Raw genomic sequence first — 22,228 nt, 5'->3', positions numbered from 1 at the left:
TCTCTCTCTCTCTCTCTCTCTCTCTCTCTCTCTCGCCTCGACGTCATCAACACTCGCGCACGCAGACACGCACGTGAACTGAGCTGACTGACTGTGTCGTCACGTGATATGTGCTATAAGCCATACACATCTGGGGGAGTCCCCAGGCCGCAGTGGTCCCTGTCTGAAACATTCACACACACGCGTTTTGATATCTCTGTGAGGACCTCTCATTGGCATAACCCTTTCCCCAGCCTCTCCCCCTAAACCTAACCAGGACTCTCAACCAAACTCACCCCACACACCCACCTCTTTTTTTCCTATCTTAGTGAGTACCATCACATTGCATATCCCCCCCAAACTTAGCCATCTAAAACAAATGGCTAAACTTAACCTTTACTCTTAACCAAACTAAAACCCAGCTATAGTAACCCAGCTATTTTGTAGTTTCATCCCTCAAACTGAGGCTCGACAAAGTGAGGACCGGCCAAAATCTCCTCACTATGTTAATTCATAACTCAAACAGGTTCTCACAGAGATATAAATACAAGTACTCATACACACACCAAAACATATAAACAAATGCGAGACAAACACAAAAAAAAAAACAAGCCGAAACATGCAAACATAAACCAGCGAAACACAGAAAACAAAGTGGAGCCACACAGACACACGCACACCAAAACATATAAACAGATGCGAGACAAACACAAAAAAAACAAGCCAAAACATGCAAACATAAACCAGCGAAACACAGAAAACAAAGTGGATCCACACAGACACACACACCAAAACATACAAACAAATGCGAGACAAACACAAAAAAACAAGCCAAAACATGCAGACATAAACCAGCGAAACACAGAAAACAAAGTGGATCCACACACACACACCAAAACATATAAACAAATGCGAGACAAACACAAAAAAACCAAGCCGAAACATGCAAACATAAACCAGCGAAACACAAAAAACAAAGTGGAGCCACACAGACACACACACCAAAACATATAAACAAATGCGAGACAAACACAAAAAAAAAACAAGCCAAAACATGCAAACATAAACCAGCAAAACACAGAAAACAAACTGGATCCACACATCAAAACATACAAACAAATGCGGCAGCGACACAAAAAGTCGAAACATGCAAACATAAACCAGTGAAACACACCAAACCTACAAATACACACTAAAACCAAAGATATCACGCAAAAACCACACTAAACACACATGCAAAAACGCCGTATTGACTTAAAAACTCACACTAGACCCACAGTGCAGTATACAAACCCACAGCATATCAGCGCAGACATGCATATATGCACACACTAAAACAACTATGCTTCATCACAGACTTAAAAGGAAAAAAAAACTCGTCCAGGTGCAAACAAACACGTACTGAAATGCACCTGCACGTGAGCAGCAACACACCCATACCATAACGCCCACGCGCACACACCCACCCACACAGAGCTGGAGCAAAACATTCACATTCTTCACACACTATTTCACCTTCGAACGCAAGCGTTTGGAACTACTTTCTCTGGCAGGGAAGCACACTATTGAATTCCAGCTCCAGCTTTAGTGCTGGAATACTTTAAACTCTTTGGCTTTTGTCGGTAGGAAAGTGAGAGAAGGCGGAACGCGGTGATACCAGTTGAATAGTTGGAGTCTTGTTGAGTCATGGGGTTAAAGTTTGACAACATTCCGTCACACAAACTTCCAGTAATTGCGACATCTTTGAATTAAAAAGTCATGTATGTCGCTAGAAGCAGCAAGAAAGGAGATCTGGAAAGTCCCTTCACGGAACATGAAGGTCTCCTCCCGGCTAGAACAGCATATTCAGATGACCAAAACCATCCCGTAATGCCACAAGTATGAGACACGGAGCAGGCCTTTTCAAAACACACCGACCACACTGAAATGGACAAGACGACATCTAGTGGTGAGTTAATAGATCGCAACTCGGACGAACCACAAAACTACGCGTATAGAAAAAAGAAAATAATGATTGTTCTCATAACGATTAAATATCAAAATTAAGTCGCTGTATTAAAATCAAATAAATAATAGGCATAATATTTTAGCGATCACACACAAAAAACAATATTCAGCGTACATACAAACAAGTGAATAAACACGACATTTTATTTCAAAGAATAAATCTGATATTAGACGTAAACTATGGGTTACATTTGGGAATAATGACTCTAATATTTAGAATATTACAGGTACAAATAAATCGGAATCTTGGAGCAATAGAGGGTCAAATATAGAGTCAAATCTTCTATATTTTCTCTATTTTTTAAAGCCCCTACTCAAATAGTTTGCATATTATTTATTCAATCAAGTTTCCTTTAACTCAATTTTAAAAATTAAATTCCATGTGTTGGAGGGGGAAAAAACAATTTTATTCGTGAGTAAAATAGAGTGGATCTTCTCCAGCTGAAGGCACAGAAGGTGATTTTAAAGCAAATATTTACTGAATGTTTGTTCAGTGGATCAAGGTTAAGAGATGCTCAGCGGAGGCAGCGCGTCCCTCAAACACAGCTCAGCTACAACTTTGGTACCGACAATGAGAAGGTCATATTTAATGTTTGGCTTTGGTGGATAGGTCAAATGAGGTGCTTTTATTATCCACGTTGCTTTAAACTGACAGACAACTCGCCTAGATGGATGAGAGTTAGTGACAAATATGAGCTGCAACTCTTCCCTTAATGGTTTAGTTCAGTCAGGCGGACAGAAACAGCACATCAGGACCAAGGACCATCCACACACACTTTGTAAATAATGTCACACACATCCCATGTGTTCACTCATCAGCATCTTCATTCATTCATTCAGTGTAAAAGTGGGGAGACAAAGTATCATTTTTCAATGTCATAACGTCACTGTAAAGTTCGAATGCATGTTGTTGAAGACGTTTGCAGCACAGTCCGTCCTCAAGTGACACAATTACGGCCTTATTTAATTCTGAATGAGCAAGTTAAGTGAGGAAATTAACATAGTGAATAAAAATATACATACAAGTAGCAGACTCTCAGAACCGGAATCAGCTGGAAAACCTGGACTGGATTTAACGCCCTGGACTGTTGGCATTTTTTAACACATATCCAAGTGAGTTGTTTTTCTCCTCATTCAGTTTGAAAATTTACAGCAATGCAGTAAATCTTGAGGGTGAAAATGTAATGTTTGACCCAGTAATTCAGGGGTGTCAAACTAGATGGTATTTTCTAGCTGGTATTTTCTAACTAGAAATACAAGTCTTAAAGGAGCGCGACCACGTGCTCGTGTCACCCCACGACACCAGCACTTTTGACATGAACCATTATTGTTTGAGCCATTACTAATCGTTGACAAAGTAACAGACGTTCGTAAAGGCCGGTGCAGGAGCCTCTCTGAAGCTCCCGTCACTTGTTTCAGGTTAGTCCTTTTTATCCGCCGCCTTCGTCCGCTCTCTCTCCACCATGCAGCGGTGCACAACCCTGTCAAAGTAGAGCAGGTGGCCGAGCGCGATGGCGCGAAATATCCCCATGGAGAAGATCTGTTCAGGGGACACGTGAGTTTTCACACGGCCCCAGTGGCATTCCAACTCGTGCGGAGGTGAGACGGGAGCTACCTGCTGCAGAGCCTGCGTGAAGGACGTGACGGGAGACATCCCACAGGTGAGAGCGGAGAGCATGAACCCTTCCAGGCCCACGGAGCTGCTGAACTTCCCCTGCTGCGTGATGACCGACAACCAAAGTGAATCAACGCCCCCGATCCACCAGTGTGGCCGGACTTACCAGCGCGTCCCGGACGATGATTCTGGCCACGTCGCTCGGTTGACAAACGCCCGACGTTTCAGATATTAAGGTGGTTTCAAGAGGCTGGAAGACAGTATAAATGACGGCCTTTTCAAAGTGTTATTCTGGGCTTTACCTTTGACTTATTCTCTTCAGCCAGGCCGGGGGTGTCGGTGTCAGGTGGGTACGCCACCGTCACGTAGATGTTGTATGGCTTCACCTACAAGAGACCGGTTCAGTCAAAACAGTGAATCATGGCAGCCAGGAAAGAGAAGGGGAGGACTCGCCTCCATCTGCAGCGCCTCTGCCAGGCCACGAAGGGCAAACTTGGACGGGGAGTACGCGGTGTAGCCGAACAAGCCGATCTGCCCGGCCTGGGAGGACACGAACACCACCCGACCTTTTCTCCGCTCCTTCATGGAGGTCATCACGGCACGTGTCGGATAGAAACTGCCCAGATAGTTGATCTCCATTTGCCTCTGTGGGGTCACCATCATCAGTCACAACACAGTACCACAGTACACATTCACAGAGAAATGTACATACTTTAAAACAGTTGACATCCATTTCCTCAAACTTTCCAGACACTGACACCCCGGCACAGTTGACCAGCATGTCGACAGGCCCCTGCTGCTCTTGAGCCTGGAACAACGGGAGGAAAATACTTCAAACACAGCTGAAATCAGAGTAAACGAACAAAGCAAACCTGCTTGATGGCACGCTCAACTTCATCATAGTCACGTGACACGTCCGCCGAGATGCACAGCACTGTCTGTGGACCAAAGAGAAGCGATTCAGAGTGGATTAATCCTGTAGAGAAACAGCATATACAGTGACAAATACATGGATTTTATGATCAGAACTCACCTGATCTGCTCTGACTGCATGTTTTTCAACTTCCTGCTTAGCTTGGAGCAGTTTCGCCTGCACAAATCAACACGTGCAGCACAGCACAGACGTCACAGACAGACGTTTTAATCTGTAACCAGATGATAGACGAGCGTGGTCTCACCTGGTCGCGTGCTAGCAGCGTGATGGACGCTCCTTTCTTGACACATTCTATGGCTACACTTTTTCCAATTCCACTGGACCCTCCAGTTACCTTCAAAAAAAAAAAGAAAGAATTCATTTGCAACGCGTTTGCTTCTCTCAAAACACACGACACAGTAACCACGGTGCGTGCAATACATTGTATTATACATGCATTATCATTCAAAACATCCGTACTCGCTATCAGGCTGCAACGAACCCTCTTACTGGCACCCAAAAAACGAGTCTCAGTTGAGGAGGGGTAGGTAAAAGTACTTACCAAGACATGGGCCTTGTCGAGTGTCAGAGGTTTGGGAGTAATAGAAGGTAGAAACTTCAGGAGCAGCAGTGACACGACAACTACTGACGCGACTATGTAAAGAAACATGGCGGAGGCCACCGGAAGCTCCCCTTAATCGTGTCAACTTGACTGCTCACGTCGGTGTCGTTCGATTAACGTTGGCGCGTGAGGAGGAATTTGGGCGTGTAAGTAAGAAAAGTAAATTTCATAGCCGCACACGAGTCCGCAGCCCGATGCAAATTGAAATGAACGCGGAACTAGCAGGGCGGTCATGGTAGTTGTAGTCACAGACGTAGACATCTCAATAGAATCATCTTACTCGTGAGGTGAAGAGAACTACAACCCCACAATGCATTGCGCATTATTTTTCCTCGGCGTCACGTCTGTGAGCACACGCCCACTAAAAGCTATTAGTGTTCATTATATATATATATATATATATATATATATATATATATATATATATATATATATATATATATATATGCTGGACATACTTACTATATATCATCATAAAATAAAATAAAATAACCTACAAACAACAAAGGCTGATCACAAATTTAACAGTCTGACGGCTGAGGGGAAGAAGCTGTTCCTGTGACGGGAGGTTCTGGTCTGGATGGACCGTAGCCTCCTGCCAGAGGGAAGAGCAACAAACAGTCCATGTCCAGGGTGAGAAGGGTCGGCTCTGATCCGACCTGCACGTCTCTGGGTCCTGGAGACATACAGGTCCTGAAGAGGTGGCAGGTTGCAACCCATCACCTTCTCAGCAACATACGATGGAGCTGTTGTACCACACAGTGATGGAGGAGGTGAGGATGGACTGGATGATGGCTGTGTAGAACTCCACCAGCAACTTCGTTGGCAGTTGTAGTTTTTGTAGCTGCCTCAAGAAGAACATTCTCTGCTGGAACTTCCTGATGAGGGACCTGATGGTTGGCTCCCATTTGAGGTCCTCAGTGATGGTGGTTCCCAGGAAGCAGAAGGAGTCTACAATAGGAATGGGTAAACCAGCCAACATGAGAGGGGACAGAGAAACTGTGACTCTCCTGAAGTTTATGACCATCTTCACTGTCTTCTGAGCGTTGAGCTCCAGGCTGTTGTGGCTGCACCAGGACACCAGCCGCTCCACCTCCCTCCTGCAACCCAACTCATCCCCATCTGAGATGAGAGAGAGAACACAGCCCTGAGGAGACCTGATGTTGAGGGTCCGAGTGTCGGAGACAGTCATCCACAGCCGCACACACTGACTCCGGGTGGTCAGGAAGTCTCTAATTCCTCTGCAGTGGGAGTCAGGCACGTTGAGCTGGCGAAGCTTGTCTTCAGGCAGAGCTGGGAGAATCATGTTAAAGGCAGAGCTGAAGTCCACAAACAGGATCCTGGCATAGGTTCCTGGGCAGTCCAGATGCTGCAGAACGAAATGAAGGGCCTGGTTCACTGCATCGTCCACAGATCTGTTGGCTCTGTAGACAAACTGCAATGAGTCCAGGTGAGAAGCAGTGATAGACTTCAGGTGAGAGAGAACCAGGCCCTCAAAGGACTTCATGACCACAGACGTCAGTGCCCCCGGTCTGTAATCATTCAGTCCTGTGATCCTGGCTTTCTTGGGAACAGGATGGGCGTTTCCTTCATGACGGTGCCCAGGTCAGTATTTTCAAACAAAAGGATGGAGTGTTGTCTGGCTCAGCTCTGACTCCCGAAAAACCGTTTAATGACCGTTTGTTTCAATTGTAAGCAATGTCACACAGTATAGAAGTCTTCCTTTTGTACAGCTTTCAGTTTTATTTACATCCCAGATAGGGAAAAGGAACGTTGTATACACGTGACCTCAACATAGTTTGCTTCTGCGGTTGTGTATATATGGTGAATTGACAGTAGAGACACAAAAGCTACATCAAAGGTTATAGAGCAAATCAGTCTGTAAATGGAGAACTACGTTTTAAACCCATACATTTCCTCGTTTGAAGTAACAGTGGTCTTTAGATGTTATCTTTCCAATGTCGAAGAATAAAAAGGGGGGGGATAGAAGGCACATCCTGTATATTGCCATTGAATGACCATATACAATTTTCCCCGTTTTTGTTAAATGCACGACGGTCCTTAATATGACTTCATTTTAAGGTAAGGCTTTGCTTTTGCAGTCTGGAATAATCAGTAATGTTTCTTGATAAAAAAAGAAAGATATGTACAGAAACACGTGGAAACAAACGTGAGTAATATAGTATTTCAAAGCAATAGAGTACTCGGCAATGATGAACAATGCTGGTCTGGCACCTTTGGTGATGCATTCCAGATGAGCTTCAACTCAGAACACAAGTGCCGCTTTTGACAGGAAACAATGAAGAAACAGCTCAAGTGTATCTCATCCTGAGTATTACAGAACTCCTCACACCCCGTAGTAACCGTCACCCTCATATACTATTCACATGTCTTGCTGTGAGAAGAAGCTATTGACACTTGCCCACTGTCCCACTATGTGAAGGCTCACACTCTCAGCATCTGATACAATGCTTGTTTTTAATAACAAAAAAAAAAAAAAAAAAAAAAAAAAAAGAAAAACATAAGTGACACTAATGCACTGACGTAAATTAGATGTAGTTCCCGAATCGACATTGTTTTCTCTGAGAATTTATCTGAAGAGTTGAGCGTCAAATTGTTGGTCAGGTGATCATAAAAAAAAACAAAAAAAAAAAAACACGAGAATAACATCGGCAATATTTAATTAACAGCAAGGCTTCACGAATAGTTAGGATGAGAGAGGAAAAGAAAGTGGACAGTAAAAATAGATTCTTTGCTTTGGTTTGTCTCAGCGTGCAAGACGCCACCTAGCCCTCTTGTCCGAAGTCCTCCGTGAATTTTTTCAGTTTTTCCAGGTCCTGTTCATTAACGGTGGGCTTGGTGTTGGACAGAGACCTCAGCATGTCCGACTAGACAGAGAAAGAAATGGAATAGAATTGAATACACACACATAATGTGAAACTGAAGACAGAATGAGGTAACCAAGTTCCCGATGCTTCAGTTGAATTATTGTGAGAAAACACTTTTCTGCTCTCAGTCTCACCATACAAACAATCGGCTCCAGCAGCTTCTCTCCGGGGACTTCCATCCATGTCATTTCCATGGCATTGGGATCTCCAGGCGAGCAAGGGGTCAGAAGGTCATCGACGATAACGTTGGCGTCTGCCCGGGAAGGCCCTCGTACCTACCAGCCAAACCATTTCACACATCAGAATGTCTGAATCTAGCGTCCGATGATGCTATAAAAACCTACCCTCTTAAAGTGGGTCGCCGACTGGACCTTCCTGACTGGCTGCATCAGAGCATCTCGGACGATAATACTAATATCCGCGCCGGAATACCCGTCTGTCTTCTTGCCCAGGGTGATGAAATCAGAGTCGCAGAGGCTGTTGGGGGTGGTTCCCAGGTGCAGCTTGAAGATACTGGCGCGGGCCGGCTCCTCCGGCAGCGGGATGTAGATCCTCTTCTCAAAACTACAGGACAAATGAATGAGCAGACCAGAGCGTATACACAACACTAGACAAGAAACCGAGTCAGCACCGTCTTCTGATGGCAGAGTCCAAAGTCCAGGGGATGTTGGTTGCACCCAGAACCAGCACACCTTCGTTGTCATTCCCCACACCTGTACAGAAACGATAGCTTAACACACTTGACATGATGTGGCAGTTAAACACTGACCAGAAGGAAGCAATAAATGAAACACATAGTGACCTTGCATCTGAACGAGGAACTCTGTCTTAATACGGCGAGCGGCTTCGCTTTCGTTTTCACTTCTGGAGCCGCACAGCGAGTCGATCTCATCGATGAAGATGATGGAGGGCTTGTGTTCCCTTGCCAGGCTGAAGAGATTCTTGACCAATCTGAGGGGAAAGTAGCCGTTTAACTTCAGGTGTATTTACATAAACCTCAGGCTCGACCACTCACTTTTCACTCTCGCCGAGCCATTTTGAGACAAGATCCGACGAGGAGATGGAGAAAAAGGTGGAGTTGTTGGCCTCGGTGGCTACAGCTTTCGCCAGATACGACTTTCCCGTTCCGGGCGGTCCAAAGAGCAGGATCCCTCTCCATGGCGTTCTTTTCCCTTTTAGTGAAAAATATCACTCAGCTCAAGTGGATAACTGTGAGCCAGCGCTGTTGCAGAGGCCCGGTTACCTGTGAAAAGGTGTGGGAACTTGATAGGCAGAATGACAGCCTCTTTGAGCGCCTCCTTGGCTCCTTCTAAACCAGCCACATCATTCCACTTGATGTTTGGCTTTTCCATCACAATGGCCCCTGCACAAAAATCACGTCAGTAAAATAGGCTTTTATATTTTTTATAAACCTGAATCCAACTTTATTCTTCACCCGAGAGCTGATTCTGGAATTTCTTTTTCTCCGGATCATCACCCTCGTCACTTTCATTCCTGCACAAGTTCAAATTGAACAAAGATTCTTTGAGACGCAGTTCACCAAGCAAAACACAGATTTTCAAGCTGGTTGCATTGACCCCACCCAACCACTAACCCTTTGTCATCAGACTGCGATTCCTTCACAGGCTTGGCAGGAGGTGCCTTCTCTTTCTTCTTTAGATACTCCTTCAACTTCTCGGCTCTGTCCAAATACTCAACACACTTCGCCCTGATGCTCTGCCTAGCTTTCTCACCCTGTGCTTCATCTGTGTGAAAATGAGAAAAGAAACACGGAAATGAAAAACTATGACATGAATATTAACACGCCGATCTTATGGAGGCTTACATTTCACCACATGAAGGAAGTACTGAACAGCCGCCTGGTAGAGTCGCAGAGCCTCTTCGTAGTTCTGTTCCTTATCCTCCTGTGCTGCCTTGGTGGCCAGATCAATGGCTTTCTAGTAAGTGAATGAAATGAAAACAGATCATTAAGACTACATTTACATAAAATAATATGTTGGGGCAGCTGCCCCTTATGTTTTTTTTTTTATAGAAAAAGCTATCAGATCCCTGATATGAATGAGGTTACAAGCCGAGTGGACCTGTCCTGGAAGGAGGTTAACATTTAGCAGACAGTACATGTATAAATATGCTTCAGAAGCTCACTGAAGTGGACTTGTGCACTTGAGCAAGGCGTTGTTTACCATGATGTTGTGAGCTTTAAGTCGAAACTGTTATGAAAAAGGTCATTCGTGGCAGCATATTCATATACAACAGCATATATTGTGAAACGCCGGTGAGAACGCGTAGGTTGGGGGGTGTTGTTTTGTCAGGTGACATGACAGTGCGGCTCAAACATGAAAATCAAGTCGACGGCTTCCCTTTTACATGTCAACATAGTTTTCCACGAGTCGCAGAGGAATCTGCTCGCAATTGTCCCCGAGAGATTTGTTTGTTATAAAAGGAGAGCGAGATAAAAGACGTTTGGTAGCAATGTGCAGCTCGTTAGCATCCATGTCAACAAACCGTAACATAATTCAAAAACACATAAACCACGCGTTTTTGGAACTATACGTTGGTATAATGTTGTCACGGATTTATCAAACTTAGGCATACACGCGTGAATATTAGTTGTTGACCTTGTGTTTTTTCTTCCAAGTTATACGAATGTTAGCTTCACCGTTAGCCACCGCTAAGCTAAACTCACTTTCTAGAACTTTTAAAGGCTTTCTACTTATTCTACAGTAATAACAGCAGTCAGTAAATGTCCAATCACACACCGACCACAATATTCAAAGGTTAATGGGCGATAAAGTCGTATTTTATAACGCTCTGTTAGCATCGGGGTTGGACCTCAACTTACCTGTAAATTGTTGCTAGCCATGACGGCCGGCCGATCGTCGAAGTCCAAACTAGTAAACACCGATGTTCTTTGCGAGCGACCGTGGTATTAAGGGTAAAATATTTCTATTATCAACTCGGTGGGGCGATTTTCTCGAATGTTTTCGTTTCCGCGGCGGATCGCAAGTACGACCTGAAGAGGCCACTTCCGCATTGAAAAGTCTGCCCTTGCGTATGCGGAATGCGATGACGTCAGCACGCAGACTCGATGAAAGGGTCACTCCTTATGAAAGTTGCTTTGAAAAACACATTTCGGAAGCAAGACCATGCGATCACTCACACAGCAATCAACTGAATTAAACACGTCGATTACAGCAATAATGAACGTCATAAATTATTAGGGGCCATTTCGATTCACGTTCAGATCAACCCTTTTTTCTTTTCTTGATGATTTAAATCAACACAGATTTCGAACATTAATCATGATAATAATAATAATAAAATAATAGAGGGTGCCGTTTCATTATATATATGTTTCACTTGAATCCCTCCTATAACCACGTCAACTTAGGTGCACTTGTTTGTTCATTTTAACGGATCTTATCCAGTCAATTCCCAGGTGAAGACCTAAAATGTGGAGTCAGAGGTGAAGGTTAAACATATGCGCACTCAACAATCACTTTGCTTTTCCGTGGATCTTCTCTGGGCAGCGGTTTGACCGCCTTAAGATCGCGCTGTCAGCACTATTTCAAGGCCCAGACTAAACTTCACCCGCCACAGAACAGCACAGGTCACTTTAAGCACATCATGTAACACAGAGCACCAGTAAGCAGCGCCAGAATGTGTACTATATGTGTAATATATAATATGGAAGTCTTGTAACAACCTCTTTATTCACAAGGTACTCCTGCAGTTCCTCCACTCGGTCCAGGTACTGCTTACATTTGTCTCGGAGCTTCTGGTTTCCATCTTTACCTTGGGGTTCACCTGTTTAGAGGAATATTTTTCATAAGAACAAAGGGGTTATTACAGTGCGTGAATACAAACAGATTTGTGTTTGTTTACACCGATGTGGTCAAAAGTGTTTGACTGTATAATAATAGGTGTGGCCTGTAATGTCCAAGTGGCATGATGACTCACGTTTTATAATGTGCAGAAAGTATTTGACGGCATGCTGGTAGGAACGGATGGCCTCCTCATAGTTTCCATCCTGGTCCTGTTGCGAGGCCTTCTGCGCTACAGCGATGGCTTTCTGAAAGAAAATTCACGCATTATCATCCTGAAATTAGCTATTAATCCAACTAATCGCAGGAGGTAAGCGTTCAGTTCCGGTATGTGTTTGTATGTACAGTGGTACCTCGGTTTTCCAATGTTTCGGAATTCGAACAAATCGGAGTTTGAACAAAGATTTCGAGATTTCTTTGCTTCGGATTTCGAAGGAAAATCCAGAAATCGAACGCCCCCGAAAAAAGCTGGAAAAAACATAACGTGCGCGGACCGATCAGCCGCACCACGACGCGCTTTGTTATTGTGTATAACGCAGCCTCTGTATGCAGACGTGTCCCGTTAGCTACATTTACTGACTGTTTTTTCTTCATATTGAGGTGTAAAACCTTTCCTGTCTCCACACTGGACCGTGGTAGAGTGTCACAGAGGAGGTGCTCGCACTCCAGGGTTTGATGTCCTGTTGTGGGCTGGAGCTGGGACAGGGATGAGGCGAGTCTGGGACAGAGCGTGACTTGGTTTATGACTTTGTCACAGCCAAACTGCACAGAAGCGCACATTCAGAGGTGGACACGCACCGGGCACCTCTTCACTTCTGGAGAGACGTCACTCACTCGGCAACCCCTCCCACATGCAGCGGCCACACACATAGAGGAACAGCGCACCTGCAGCAGACACTCTACATTCACTCCTACAAAAGCCTATTTTAAGGCTTGGAACGCGTTATTTCTTTTTCCATTCATTGTAATGGGAAAAATCGATTCAGATTTCAAACAATTCGCTTCTCGAACGGCCGTCTGGAACGGATTGTGGTCGAGAACCGAGGTACCACTGTATTAATAATTGTAATGCTATAGAAGGTTTTTGGGGTGAAGCCAAACTGAATTACAGTACAGGGGGAATACAAATAAAATGATGGAAGATAACTTGGAAGAACAATCAGGTGAAGACATTTTCCACAAGTCAGTTTTATTATTATGTATTATCTTTGAATATAACAAAACACACCTCTCTAAAATGCATGCTACTGAAGTTATGAAATCAGAAGGCATTATTTTGACATGAATACATGGAACAAGTGGGTAGTTCAGTCAGCATCACACATCTTTGTAGCAGTTCTAAAAAAAAAAAAGCTGAAATCATATTTTAGTATCTCATTTTTTCCATTTTTTTGAGCCACACACAATGCTGCGTGTGAATGAAGTTTGATCACTCACGGACTTCGAACATACTTATACTCAGTCACAGACACACGAACACGCACTTGACAACAACAACAACGTCAGTCGCCAGTCAGACAGAGCGCTACTCTACTCTTCACTTGACTAGTTTAATGTCAAACTACGCCAAGTTGGCGTCGACATCTAACCACTCCAGCAGTGAGTTCCTTCCTTACTTACCTGTAGATTAGACGGCTCCATCCGGGGACACAAGTCAAGTCGTGACTCTCTTGTTTCGCTTGTCTTCCTGGTGCGACTTATCTGGCGTTGACGCGTCCCAGAAAGCGGCCGGCCCAGTTTGAAAAATGGAAACGATGCTGGAAACCCTGCTGCCTGTGACTCATGGATTGTACTCGCTACAAACACTGGGGCTAGTGTGTGGCTTCCTGCACTCGGAGCTCCAGACAGCTGCTTCTAACACGAGCGCAAAAAAATACATATATATATGCTCGGATAGTTTAGATAAAGAGCCAGGAGTGTTCCGTTCCGGAGACTCAGATGACGATCATGTGTCACTTGTCGAAACGAAAACCCTGAATCTTAAGTTTCACGGGTGTGTGACGGTACAATGTGCGACTCTTGTATTGACAGTGAACACCACTAGAGGGCGTGGGAGGATCGCGTTAAAGGGAACGTACGTCGTCATATGACTGTTACAGTATTATTGTTATTGTCCATATTCATGTGATACCCTTCTGGTTGGGGGGCAGCAGCGAAAGTAAAGTAGCCAAGAGACTTGGCTCTGCCCAAATTATACTTTTCAATATGTGCAATAATGGACTTGGCCAGCTGGGGGAAGCATTGGACAAAAGGTATTAATACAAAAAATAGTAAAAGTATTCAGATTACACTGACGATTAATCAGGTTTAATAATGAATTCCACACGCATTAATTTGATTAAAGAACAATATAAAGAAACAATATAATTGTTCTTCAGTCAAATTAATGTGCTCCTGTCTCCCAAACGTTGCAAATACATTCCTCTACATTTACAATCCGGGTCATTAATACATTTTTGGGGGGGTCTCCACATCAGCGTTTGACGTTCTTCATCTGTGCGTCGATGCAAGTTTGAACAAAGGAATCTTCTAACGTTCACTTTAAGTCAGAACGTAATTTACATTTGAGTGATCTTAAGTTGTTGAGGGACATAAAATTGGCCCCCGAGCTGAGTTTTTACAAGGAGGATTTCTTTTGTTTACTGCACAAAACTCAAAAGAGTCGCTTTCCCAAACTACATATACATAATATTGCGTCGAGATGAGAATGAAACGGCGCAGCATGATGAAGTCACGCTCTTAACAGTGGTGAAGAATAAAGGAATATGATATAGACCCGCTGATAGAATCTTATCAGCTCGATCGAAACCCAGGCTGCAGCAGGTTGCTGTGTGAACCTTTGGCCAAGCGCGCTGGAGCGCAGACGCACCGGCTCTCTGACACCTGATCTCCTCATTCCGGCTCACACGGTGCTTCGGGAGAGTCGAGGCGCGCACGAAACATGTTTCCTGTCGAGATTTCCTCACGCGCAGCAGCAGATTATCAACATAAAAGCGAGGGTGAACTCCAGGGGAAGGACCGCTGCGCATAAGAAGTGCCGTTCCGGACGTTTTCCATGGGGCTCCGCGGATGACGGGGCGAGCAGGCTGCGGGATCTCAGCATCTGCGGGGCACTTCCAACCTGGATCATGGCGAGAGGACTGAGAGGAGCGCACCTCCTCGCCTTGTTTTGGACCTTTTTCGGATCGCTTTTCGGGGACACGGACGGACAAGAAACCATCAACGGATTCAGCTTAAGTCCCCCGTATTTCAACCTCGCTCAGGGGTCCATTATTTCAGCCACAGCGACGTGTGGCCAGGATGAGTCTGGAGCTCCCACCCATGATTTATACTGCAAACTCGTCGGGGGACCAACTTCTGCACATCCCCACAACTTTCAGGTAAGCGGCGGAAACGATACATTTGAAACGTCAATAAGCGATCCAGACGGTTCGGTTTGTAGGACGGTTCCATGTCCTAACAATGATATATCGACCAAGAAACACTTATTTTCTCATTATGGAAAATAGGTCAAAGCCACAAACAAACTCTTTTTTTTTTTTTTACCTCGTAAAGATAAATGTAAATTGTCTCACATTCCCACAGTGTGACTGGTGAAGGATATATATAATCCTCCACTACACAAACAAGTGGATAGAGGTGACTACACAATAAATGGTTAGGTTATTAAAACAGCTTACAGGTTGCAACTAAACCCTGAGTGAGTGTGACTCTGGAATTAAACTAAAACAAGCACAGGCAGGCAGTAGTATGTTGTGATTTGAAGCCGTCTCAAAATCGTGTTAACTGGGAACTAGATATAGAAGGAAGAACTGCTCACTACTCATGGACATTCATTCTTAATGTAACCAAAAATTCAACAAAAAATGACAGGAATGATGCGTGAAATACTCCTGATGATGTAAATCTGGACGTCATCCAGGGTCAGAACTGTGACTACTGCGCCTCTGGAGTGCCAGACAAAGCCCATCCTGTGACCAACGCCATCGATGGGACAGAGCGATGGTGGCAGAGCCCCCCTCTCTCCAGGGGATTGGTGTACAATGAGGTGAACGTCACGCTGGACCTTGGTCAGGTAAGGCATGCTGTTCACTCGCTGCATGTCTGAGCATTAACTGCTCAGTGGTGATTTCAAACGGAAAGTGAAACGGCCACGTTTAAGGAAGGTGAAAAGCCCATTGGAAGAGGCTTGTCTTGTCTCGCCAGTAGTTTGTTTGAGGGGGCTGAGATTTTTCCAAACCTAGTGTTGTCAGAATTGGAATTTATTCATGATTTGTTTTCTAACTCCACCCCACGTTCTTCAAAGCAAAACAAAATAAAACGTGATAGTGTCAACTCAATCACACAAGGGTCCAAAATGGGAACTTTTTAAACAGGAAAACAAAAAAATATGTGCATGAAATTAAGACAAAATATAATATATTGAATTAATAATATTACATATAATAGAAAATATGATTATTACTGAGTATATAAAGCAGAGAGTGTCAAAAACGATATAGGTTTTGGGAAGGGGCTCATTATTACGCCATGTTGGTCCCTTCACTGCATCCTTGATCTAGGATCACAAGGGCAAGTCGCACAGTCACCTTGCACTGACTGAGATGTGAATTTTGTTTTTTGATAAGCATATAATTTTGTTAGGAGTTCACCATTTGGTACCTGAACATTAAGTTTGACACATTTTTTGAGAGCATTTCTGTTTATTCCTGGCTAACAAAAGCAGCTTTTAACAACAGCACCCATTTATTATATATTGAACTTGTAGCATTACACTATTAAACACAAAGCTATACTCACCAACTGAACCATTCCAACTGTGTCCCCGTGAACATCTCCACTACGTAAGGTGGGGAAGCCCAAAACAACAGATGTGTGAAGAGTTTTGAATGAAATACTAAGCTTTTTTTTTCAGCACACAAAGGCTGTTTTGTTTTCTATTTCTTTGTTTTTAGAAAGGCAGAGATGACCGATGATCCCTTACATCTAAATATAGCTGACAAAAGAATGGACACATGCAGGAGCTTTAGGGAAGTCTGGTTGTAATGCGTGGTAATGCCCAGTTTATTTGGGAGTGAGGAAAGCGGCATTAGCGTATCATGGCGCGCTATAAAGAGCGTGGTGAGCTGGCTGCCAGTGACTACCAACAGCACACAGGCGGACACACGTGTGTGCACATAGATCTGTGACATCGATTACACGCCTGCGGACCGTCAACTGGGTTGGTGTGGAACAGGTGCTGATTCATTCTGAGGACAGCCGTAACTTAAAGTCTGTTGTCTGGTGAAGTGAAAACTGACGTGACTCCTAGTAAATGGTTAGTTACTCTTGGGTCAGTTAGAGCTGTTGCACTTGAGGTGCAATTCATGATATTGCAGAGCACATCAGCAGCTCTGAGGTGTCCTGTGATGGTCCACTAGATGATCCTGTGTCCGTCTCTTGCCCGCTCAATGACCACAAGAAAGGACTAGTCGAAATATGCTTTACTTAGATTATAATATCTGTGTTTTTACCATTGTAAATCACCCCAAAAAACATTTTCAGATGTGGCGTTTGAAATACAGGGAGTCAAAGGGGGGTCTTATTTATGGTGCCATAATATTTCTGTTGGTTCTTATTCATCCAGGTCATTGTTCCTGACAACAGGAACTAACAAAGTGCATTTGCCTGATTTAAATCCTCTTTGACGTCTAAGCAGCAACTCTTTGCTGAATTTTTGCATTTAAAACCCTCTGACTACGAAGTGTTTCCTGCATTTTTTTGTACTTATTTTCAATATATGTATGTTATTTGTACGAGGCTTTCTTTAAAAAAACGTAGTTTTTCCTTTTTTTTAATCAGGAAGGGTCATGATAAATGGAGTTACTCTTAGTGCAGGTTCATTGAAAATGATGTAGTGCAAATGCCAGACCTGTGGGTGGCGTTGTGATGCTCTAGCAGCAAACAAGATGGCTCACACCAGACATTTGAGCATTGTGCTATATTAGCCTGAACATGGTAGCTGAGACGTGGATCCTCACCTCCGTCACTTCTACCTGCCTCCTATTGCTTGTCGGTGTTTTTTGTTACGCAGTACATCACAACAGCTCTCACTTCTGTGCTGCCAGTCTTGTGTTGCAGTCATTTCCAGCCAGTCCACTCTGCCTTCTTTCTCTCCTTCACCTCCCATGGTCTTGACTCAACCAGGGAGATGAGACAGAAGGGGAAGTTAATGTAGTGAGCAAAACACATTGCTTTCTTTGAAACTCAAATGATCTTGTTCACTACGTGTGTTTGAACAACTGATTTAACAGGCCATTACACACACACACGCATTACTACAGTGTAATACAAGCCGTGTCACGTCAGCCTGCCCATTGAAATATTTGGTGGCTTTGTGGATTTTTGTGAAAGAAATTATCCAATGGACAGATTCTGGCTGGAGACAGAGCGGAATTAACTCTGTGGTTTCTTTTGAGACCCTCGCAGGTGGCTTTTCTGCTGTTATCTGGGCAGCTCGCTGCAGATCTGTTAGATAGTGGCACGGTGGATGTGTACCTTTAGATCAGCCTGCTTCAAAAAGAGCCGCCTTTCTTTGACCGAGGGGTTTCCGGCGAGCCGTCTTTTGAAGCTACGAGTTGAGGAGCGTTTTTCAGTCATTGGACTTCTCTCAAGCACAAGTGGATTTTCTCCATGCTTGAATGCGGCTTGTGTCTCTGTCACCTGTTTTGGGGACTTTTGACCAGTTAAAAAAAAGTCACACCTTTACTCAGGAAATGAACCCGGTGAACTGCGTGTACAATAAAGATGAAGCGATGAGCTGGTGTCATCACCACTGCAGTCCGTTATCTTTATATACTGTTGCAAAGGTTGTACCGCACTGGAGATTGAGTGTTAGAGTCTTTGTTTCATCCGCAGTTTATTCCTTCTCCTCTTCCATGTTGACCACATTACATTTATTGATTAACTCCACATTCCTAGTTTAACCTACATTTGCAGACTCATAAAAAAGTCTGGCTTCATTTCCCAGAACCTTTACCCCGACTGAACTATTTACAGTCGTGCCATTGTTGTGGTGGGCATTTACACTGTGTGTCTCGCTGCCAGTCACACCTTTCTTCTAGGGAATGTATTTTGGGAGCCCTGACCACATGTGCTAATCTGCCCGAGTGAGCCCGGGGTGCACCATGTGAGGTGGACATACCGGGGAACGCTGCCGTCCATAGGATGAGCTTTACCCATTTACCTGCTCTTGAAAAAGAGCCTTAAAAAAGACAAATATCAAATGAGCTAACAATGAAATGAACAATGAAACCATATACCTCGCTGGATGGGAAAACAATTTTAGGACCCTTGGGATTTCCTCTTTTAATGAATGACAGAAGCCTCTTGAGATGATCCACAGCTAGAGATAGATATTTGTAACAGTGAATTAGGTGTTGATCGTCTGGTCTTCTGTTAGCAGAACAGGTAAACAGATGGTTGACTTGGCTCCTAACCCAAACCCCAAGTCCTAGTCGATTGCGCGACAACATGACAGTGGCCTTTATATGACAATTTGGGACAATGGGTTTGTAGACAGTACAGGGCTTCCCGGAGAAATTCCCTGAGTCAAGGTGGTGACCCACCTAAGTTTTATTTTGGGGTTGAATTGTGGATCTATCGCAAATATTACTAGGAATGAGACGCCGCAGCTGGATCTCTATAGACTGTGCTATGACTGTGAAATATTTACATACTGTAGCGAGACTCCGACACAGAGAGCACTGCATTTATGAATGTTTACACTCCGGATGTTTCCAAAAGTTTCAGATTCAGGTGGCTCACTAACGCTATGCTTGACTCCAAAATGGTGATGGATCCGGTCGTTTCCGTTTCCGCGTAAACGACACCTGAGAAAGGCTGCTCAGCTAGCTTGGTGAAAATAATCTTTTTTTCTTATCATTCCGAATGTCATGCTCGGACCGTTGGGTGTTGCTAAACATCAGCTGCGCTGACAGCCTGCCGCTGAGGAACCAGCGGTCTCACTTTCATGAGCTCAGAAAACTCTCTGTGCTCCGTCAAGTGCTGGAGCTTTAAATGGCATATTTAATTTGAAGGTGCTTCCCTGCACAGCATTTTCCCGTGCATGTGCTGCAGGATGCAAACTTTACACAAGCTCCACACCAGACATGCACTAAGCAGCGAGTCAGGAGGAAAAGACATGTCACAACCAGCGGGGCTTCATCAGAGCGCCAGCTGTCACATGTGATCGGTTGTTGTGATCGGCAGTGACAGGTAGTGATCGGTATTCACAGATGATGAGGGGATGATATGTGGAATACAATCCAAGTTGTTGGTCGATCAGAATGTACATTTATTGCTTGTTCCATGACAGGAGGAGGCTAAAACACTGATAATGGTATGTTAACAGGTGTTAGAGGTGATCTAGTTTTTGGTGTACTTAAAGTAAGTGTTGAATATTAGTCACGTTTTATACTCTTTCTGAACAGTGGAATTTGGCAGTCGGATTCCCCAAGTTTATGCACTGTCCTTCCCTGGGCCCAACCTCTTAAGTGAGCCATCCTTTCTTTCATCCTTTTGTCTCCCAGAAAACCACCTGTCCTTTACCTGTCCCCAAGTTTCTTCTGCGTCCCCTGTAAAAAAAAAAAGTGTTGACGATGATGCAGTCTGACTTTAACGTTGAACACATTCGGAAAGCACCGTAAGAATGGCTCATGTTTTGGGTTCACTCCGAAGACCTGTGAAAATAGGAGGCCGTCAAGAACTCAATTGTGAGAGACATTCACTCAGAACCTAATCCCCTCTCTCCGGGGTCCACCTCCCACCAAGGTTGGTGTTGAATGTTTTATGTGCAGCCGTCGCCCCCTTTTGTGTGCGAATCCTTCGAGGCTATATTGTGTGACGCTCTTCATGCGCTCACACAAATGTTTAGTTCCTGAAAGTGGTATGGCCTCCTCTTTTGACATCAAGCAGAAGGAATGGTATTGCTAAGTGGCCAGAGAGCACGCAAACGACTAAGCTTATACCGTCCCTAAAACCTGAGTGGTAAATGGGAGAGTTTGCTGCATCATGCTGTCAACATGAATCCTATTTTTATTGTATTTTTCTACATTTGTCGACTGCTCCGTCATGTTTGTAATGTTGGTATTTGTCCCACAGATGACCATGTATTTGGCTTGCTTATGTAGTACTTGACCAACCTGACTATACATTTCAAAATATGTGAGAGGATTTATCATGCCGTCCAGTTGGCTAAGTCCGTCCCTACTGACAATACCAGACGCTATAAGCATCCATATTACTGTGGTGACAACAGAAGTGATGTAAGTGCCCGTCTTTAGCCCAGCTGCTAGAGGGCGCCAGGCCAAACGCCGCAGGTATTTACTACAGACACCTTGTTAGCTTTAGCAGCCAGACTGAGAGAGTGCATCATGGGTGAGTTTGGAGCCAACTAATTCTGGCTCTCCGATGTGGAAAGGTCTGAAGATCTTTTCGCCTTTTTACTGTATGTCACCTCACACTTCCATTGAAGCAGTATTAGGCAGCAGGTGTTATAAAGTGAAAGGTGGTTCATGGAAGAGAGTCACAGAAAGATGTGAGCGTATGTTTTAGCCAAATATTTCCGTCATGCTGTAGATCTCTCACAGAGGAGCGTGTACATGTCTTTGCTACTGTCAGCTGTCCTGGGTTTAAGTCCTGCCTGGATGATGTAGAACCAAAACAGATTTCAGCTGGGCTCGGTGCTTGACCCCGAACTGTCGCAGACACGTTGTGTACGATGAAATAATAATCGGACCCCATTTCCTCCCCCAAAACAACCGTTCCAGGGACCTGATTTCTGTTTGCACTTCTGTTCTGGCCTCGTAAGAATGAACTGAGGTGTGATGTATCGCCATCAACCCTAGCAGTCATCTCTAAGCTGTTTGCTACGATGAATGCGCTCCGTCTTGAAGATTTGTTTTGCTTGTCTGGAAATCGATTTGTGAACCTGACTATCCAAAGATAGTTTGATAAGTGAATGTTTCCCTCAGTCGCATCAGTGCACCACTGCTCCAGCTGCTCGACTCGAGTCGCAACCGGCGAGATTCTGAATTTCCGCCGGCAAACTCTCCAACTTACAGTTTATTTCTTGTCCCAAGCGAGAAAACTCACGCTGTAAACCTTCAATGTCAGACTTGAGATCGTCTTTTAGTTCTTTTATTGCCTGACGATATCCTCCACCCGCTAGCTTCTCCGGAACATTTAGCTTTATTAGCCAAAACATTAGCCTTCCAGTCGTAGTGCTTTTATCTTGAGATTTCAGCATCTTTATTTTTCGTCTTTGGTCCGATTAGATTCCTTACCCCCTTATCCACGATTTGATGCTGAAATAGTTGTCTGTTACGAGTTATTGGGGAG

General features: G+C 44.3%; 3 protein-coding genes across 6 annotated transcripts in view; 1 reads left to right on the top strand and 2 right to left on the bottom strand.

Moving 5' to 3' along the window:
• Positions 1 to 264: 264 nt before the first annotated feature.
• kdsr (3-ketodihydrosphingosine reductase) lies at positions 265 to 5,337 on the bottom strand. The gene is made up of 10 exons (XM_053883318.1): positions 5,077 to 5,337; positions 4,780 to 4,869; positions 4,635 to 4,691; positions 4,474 to 4,539; positions 4,314 to 4,409; positions 4,055 to 4,246; positions 3,904 to 3,987; positions 3,768 to 3,851; positions 3,602 to 3,703; positions 265 to 3,526 (listed from the first exon to the last, which is right to left on the bottom strand). Exons 1-10 carry the CDS (start codon positions 5,182 to 5,184, stop codon positions 3,407 to 3,409), a joined length of 999 nt encoding a protein of 332 aa, XP_053739293.1. The 5' UTR covers positions 5,185 to 5,337; the 3' UTR covers positions 265 to 3,406.
• Positions 5,338 to 7,625: 2,288 nt separating this feature from the next.
• On the bottom strand, positions 7,626 to 13,822 carry vps4b (vacuolar protein sorting 4 homolog B). 2 transcript variants are annotated; one of them, XM_053882995.1, is made up of 13 exons: positions 13,469 to 13,822; positions 11,985 to 12,096; positions 11,731 to 11,831; positions 9,850 to 9,961; positions 9,619 to 9,769; positions 9,460 to 9,518; positions 9,268 to 9,387; positions 9,040 to 9,196; positions 8,827 to 8,975; positions 8,656 to 8,737; positions 8,369 to 8,588; positions 8,159 to 8,299; positions 7,626 to 8,024 (listed from the first exon to the last, which is right to left on the bottom strand). In XM_053882995.1, the coding sequence occupies exons 1-13, from the start codon at positions 13,487 to 13,489 to the stop codon at positions 7,923 to 7,925; spliced, it is 1,527 nt and encodes a 508-aa protein (XP_053738970.1). In that variant the 5' UTR covers positions 13,490 to 13,822; the 3' UTR covers positions 7,626 to 7,922. The 2 variants fall into 2 exon arrangements, with proteins under 2 accessions (XP_053738970.1, XP_053738971.1); XM_053882996.1 differs by lacking the exons at positions 11,731 to 11,831; positions 11,985 to 12,096; positions 13,469 to 13,822 and adding an exon at positions 10,867 to 11,081.
• An 807-nt stretch (positions 13,823 to 14,629) lies between these two features.
• Positions 14,630 to 22,228, top strand: part of LOC128769279 (laminin subunit alpha-3-like) — a 42,850-nt gene continuing 35,251 nt past the window's right edge. For all 3 annotated transcript variants that reach the window (XM_053882858.1, XM_053882857.1, XM_053882859.1), the window contains exons 1-2: positions 14,630 to 15,228; positions 15,771 to 15,923. In XM_053882858.1, coding sequence (XP_053738833.1) covers positions 14,977 to 15,228; positions 15,771 to 15,923 — 405 coding nt within the window. In that variant the 5' untranslated portion in view covers positions 14,630 to 14,976. The remainder of the gene's footprint in view (positions 15,229 to 15,770; positions 15,924 to 22,228) is intronic.

The sequence above is a fragment of the Synchiropus splendidus genome, chromosome 13, assembly GCF_027744825.2.
Source record: "Synchiropus splendidus isolate RoL2022-P1 chromosome 13, RoL_Sspl_1.0, whole genome shotgun sequence".
In the NCBI taxonomy this organism is placed as follows: Eukaryota; Metazoa; Chordata; class Actinopteri; order Syngnathiformes; family Callionymidae; genus Synchiropus; species Synchiropus splendidus.
The sequence above is the reverse complement of the archived record's forward strand: the minus strand, read 5'-3'. Positions and strand labels throughout refer to the sequence as shown.

Coding starts and splice junctions, on each gene's coding strand:
- vps4b (XM_053882995.1), bottom strand. CDS start 13,489: ATGGAGCCGTCTAATCTACAG. Junction 9,388..9,459: donor ATTCCAGAATCAGCTCTCGG/GTGAAGAATAAA, acceptor ATTTTTGTGCAG/GGGCCATTGTGATGGAAAAG. Junction 9,197..9,267: donor GTTCCCACACCTTTTCACAG/GTAACCGGGCCT, acceptor TTTCACTAAAAG/GGAAAAGAACGCCATGGAGA.
- kdsr (XM_053883318.1), bottom strand. CDS start 5,184: ATGTTTCTTTACATAGTCGCGTCAGTAGTTGTCGTGTCACTGCTGCTC. Junction 4,540..4,634: donor ATGCAGTCAGAGCAGATCAG/GTGAGTTCTGAT, acceptor TTTGGTCCACAG/ACAGTGCTGTGCATCTCGGC. Junction 4,247..4,313: donor TGGATGTCAACTGTTTTAAA/GTATGTACATTT, acceptor GTGACCCCACAG/AGGCAAATGGAGATCAACTA.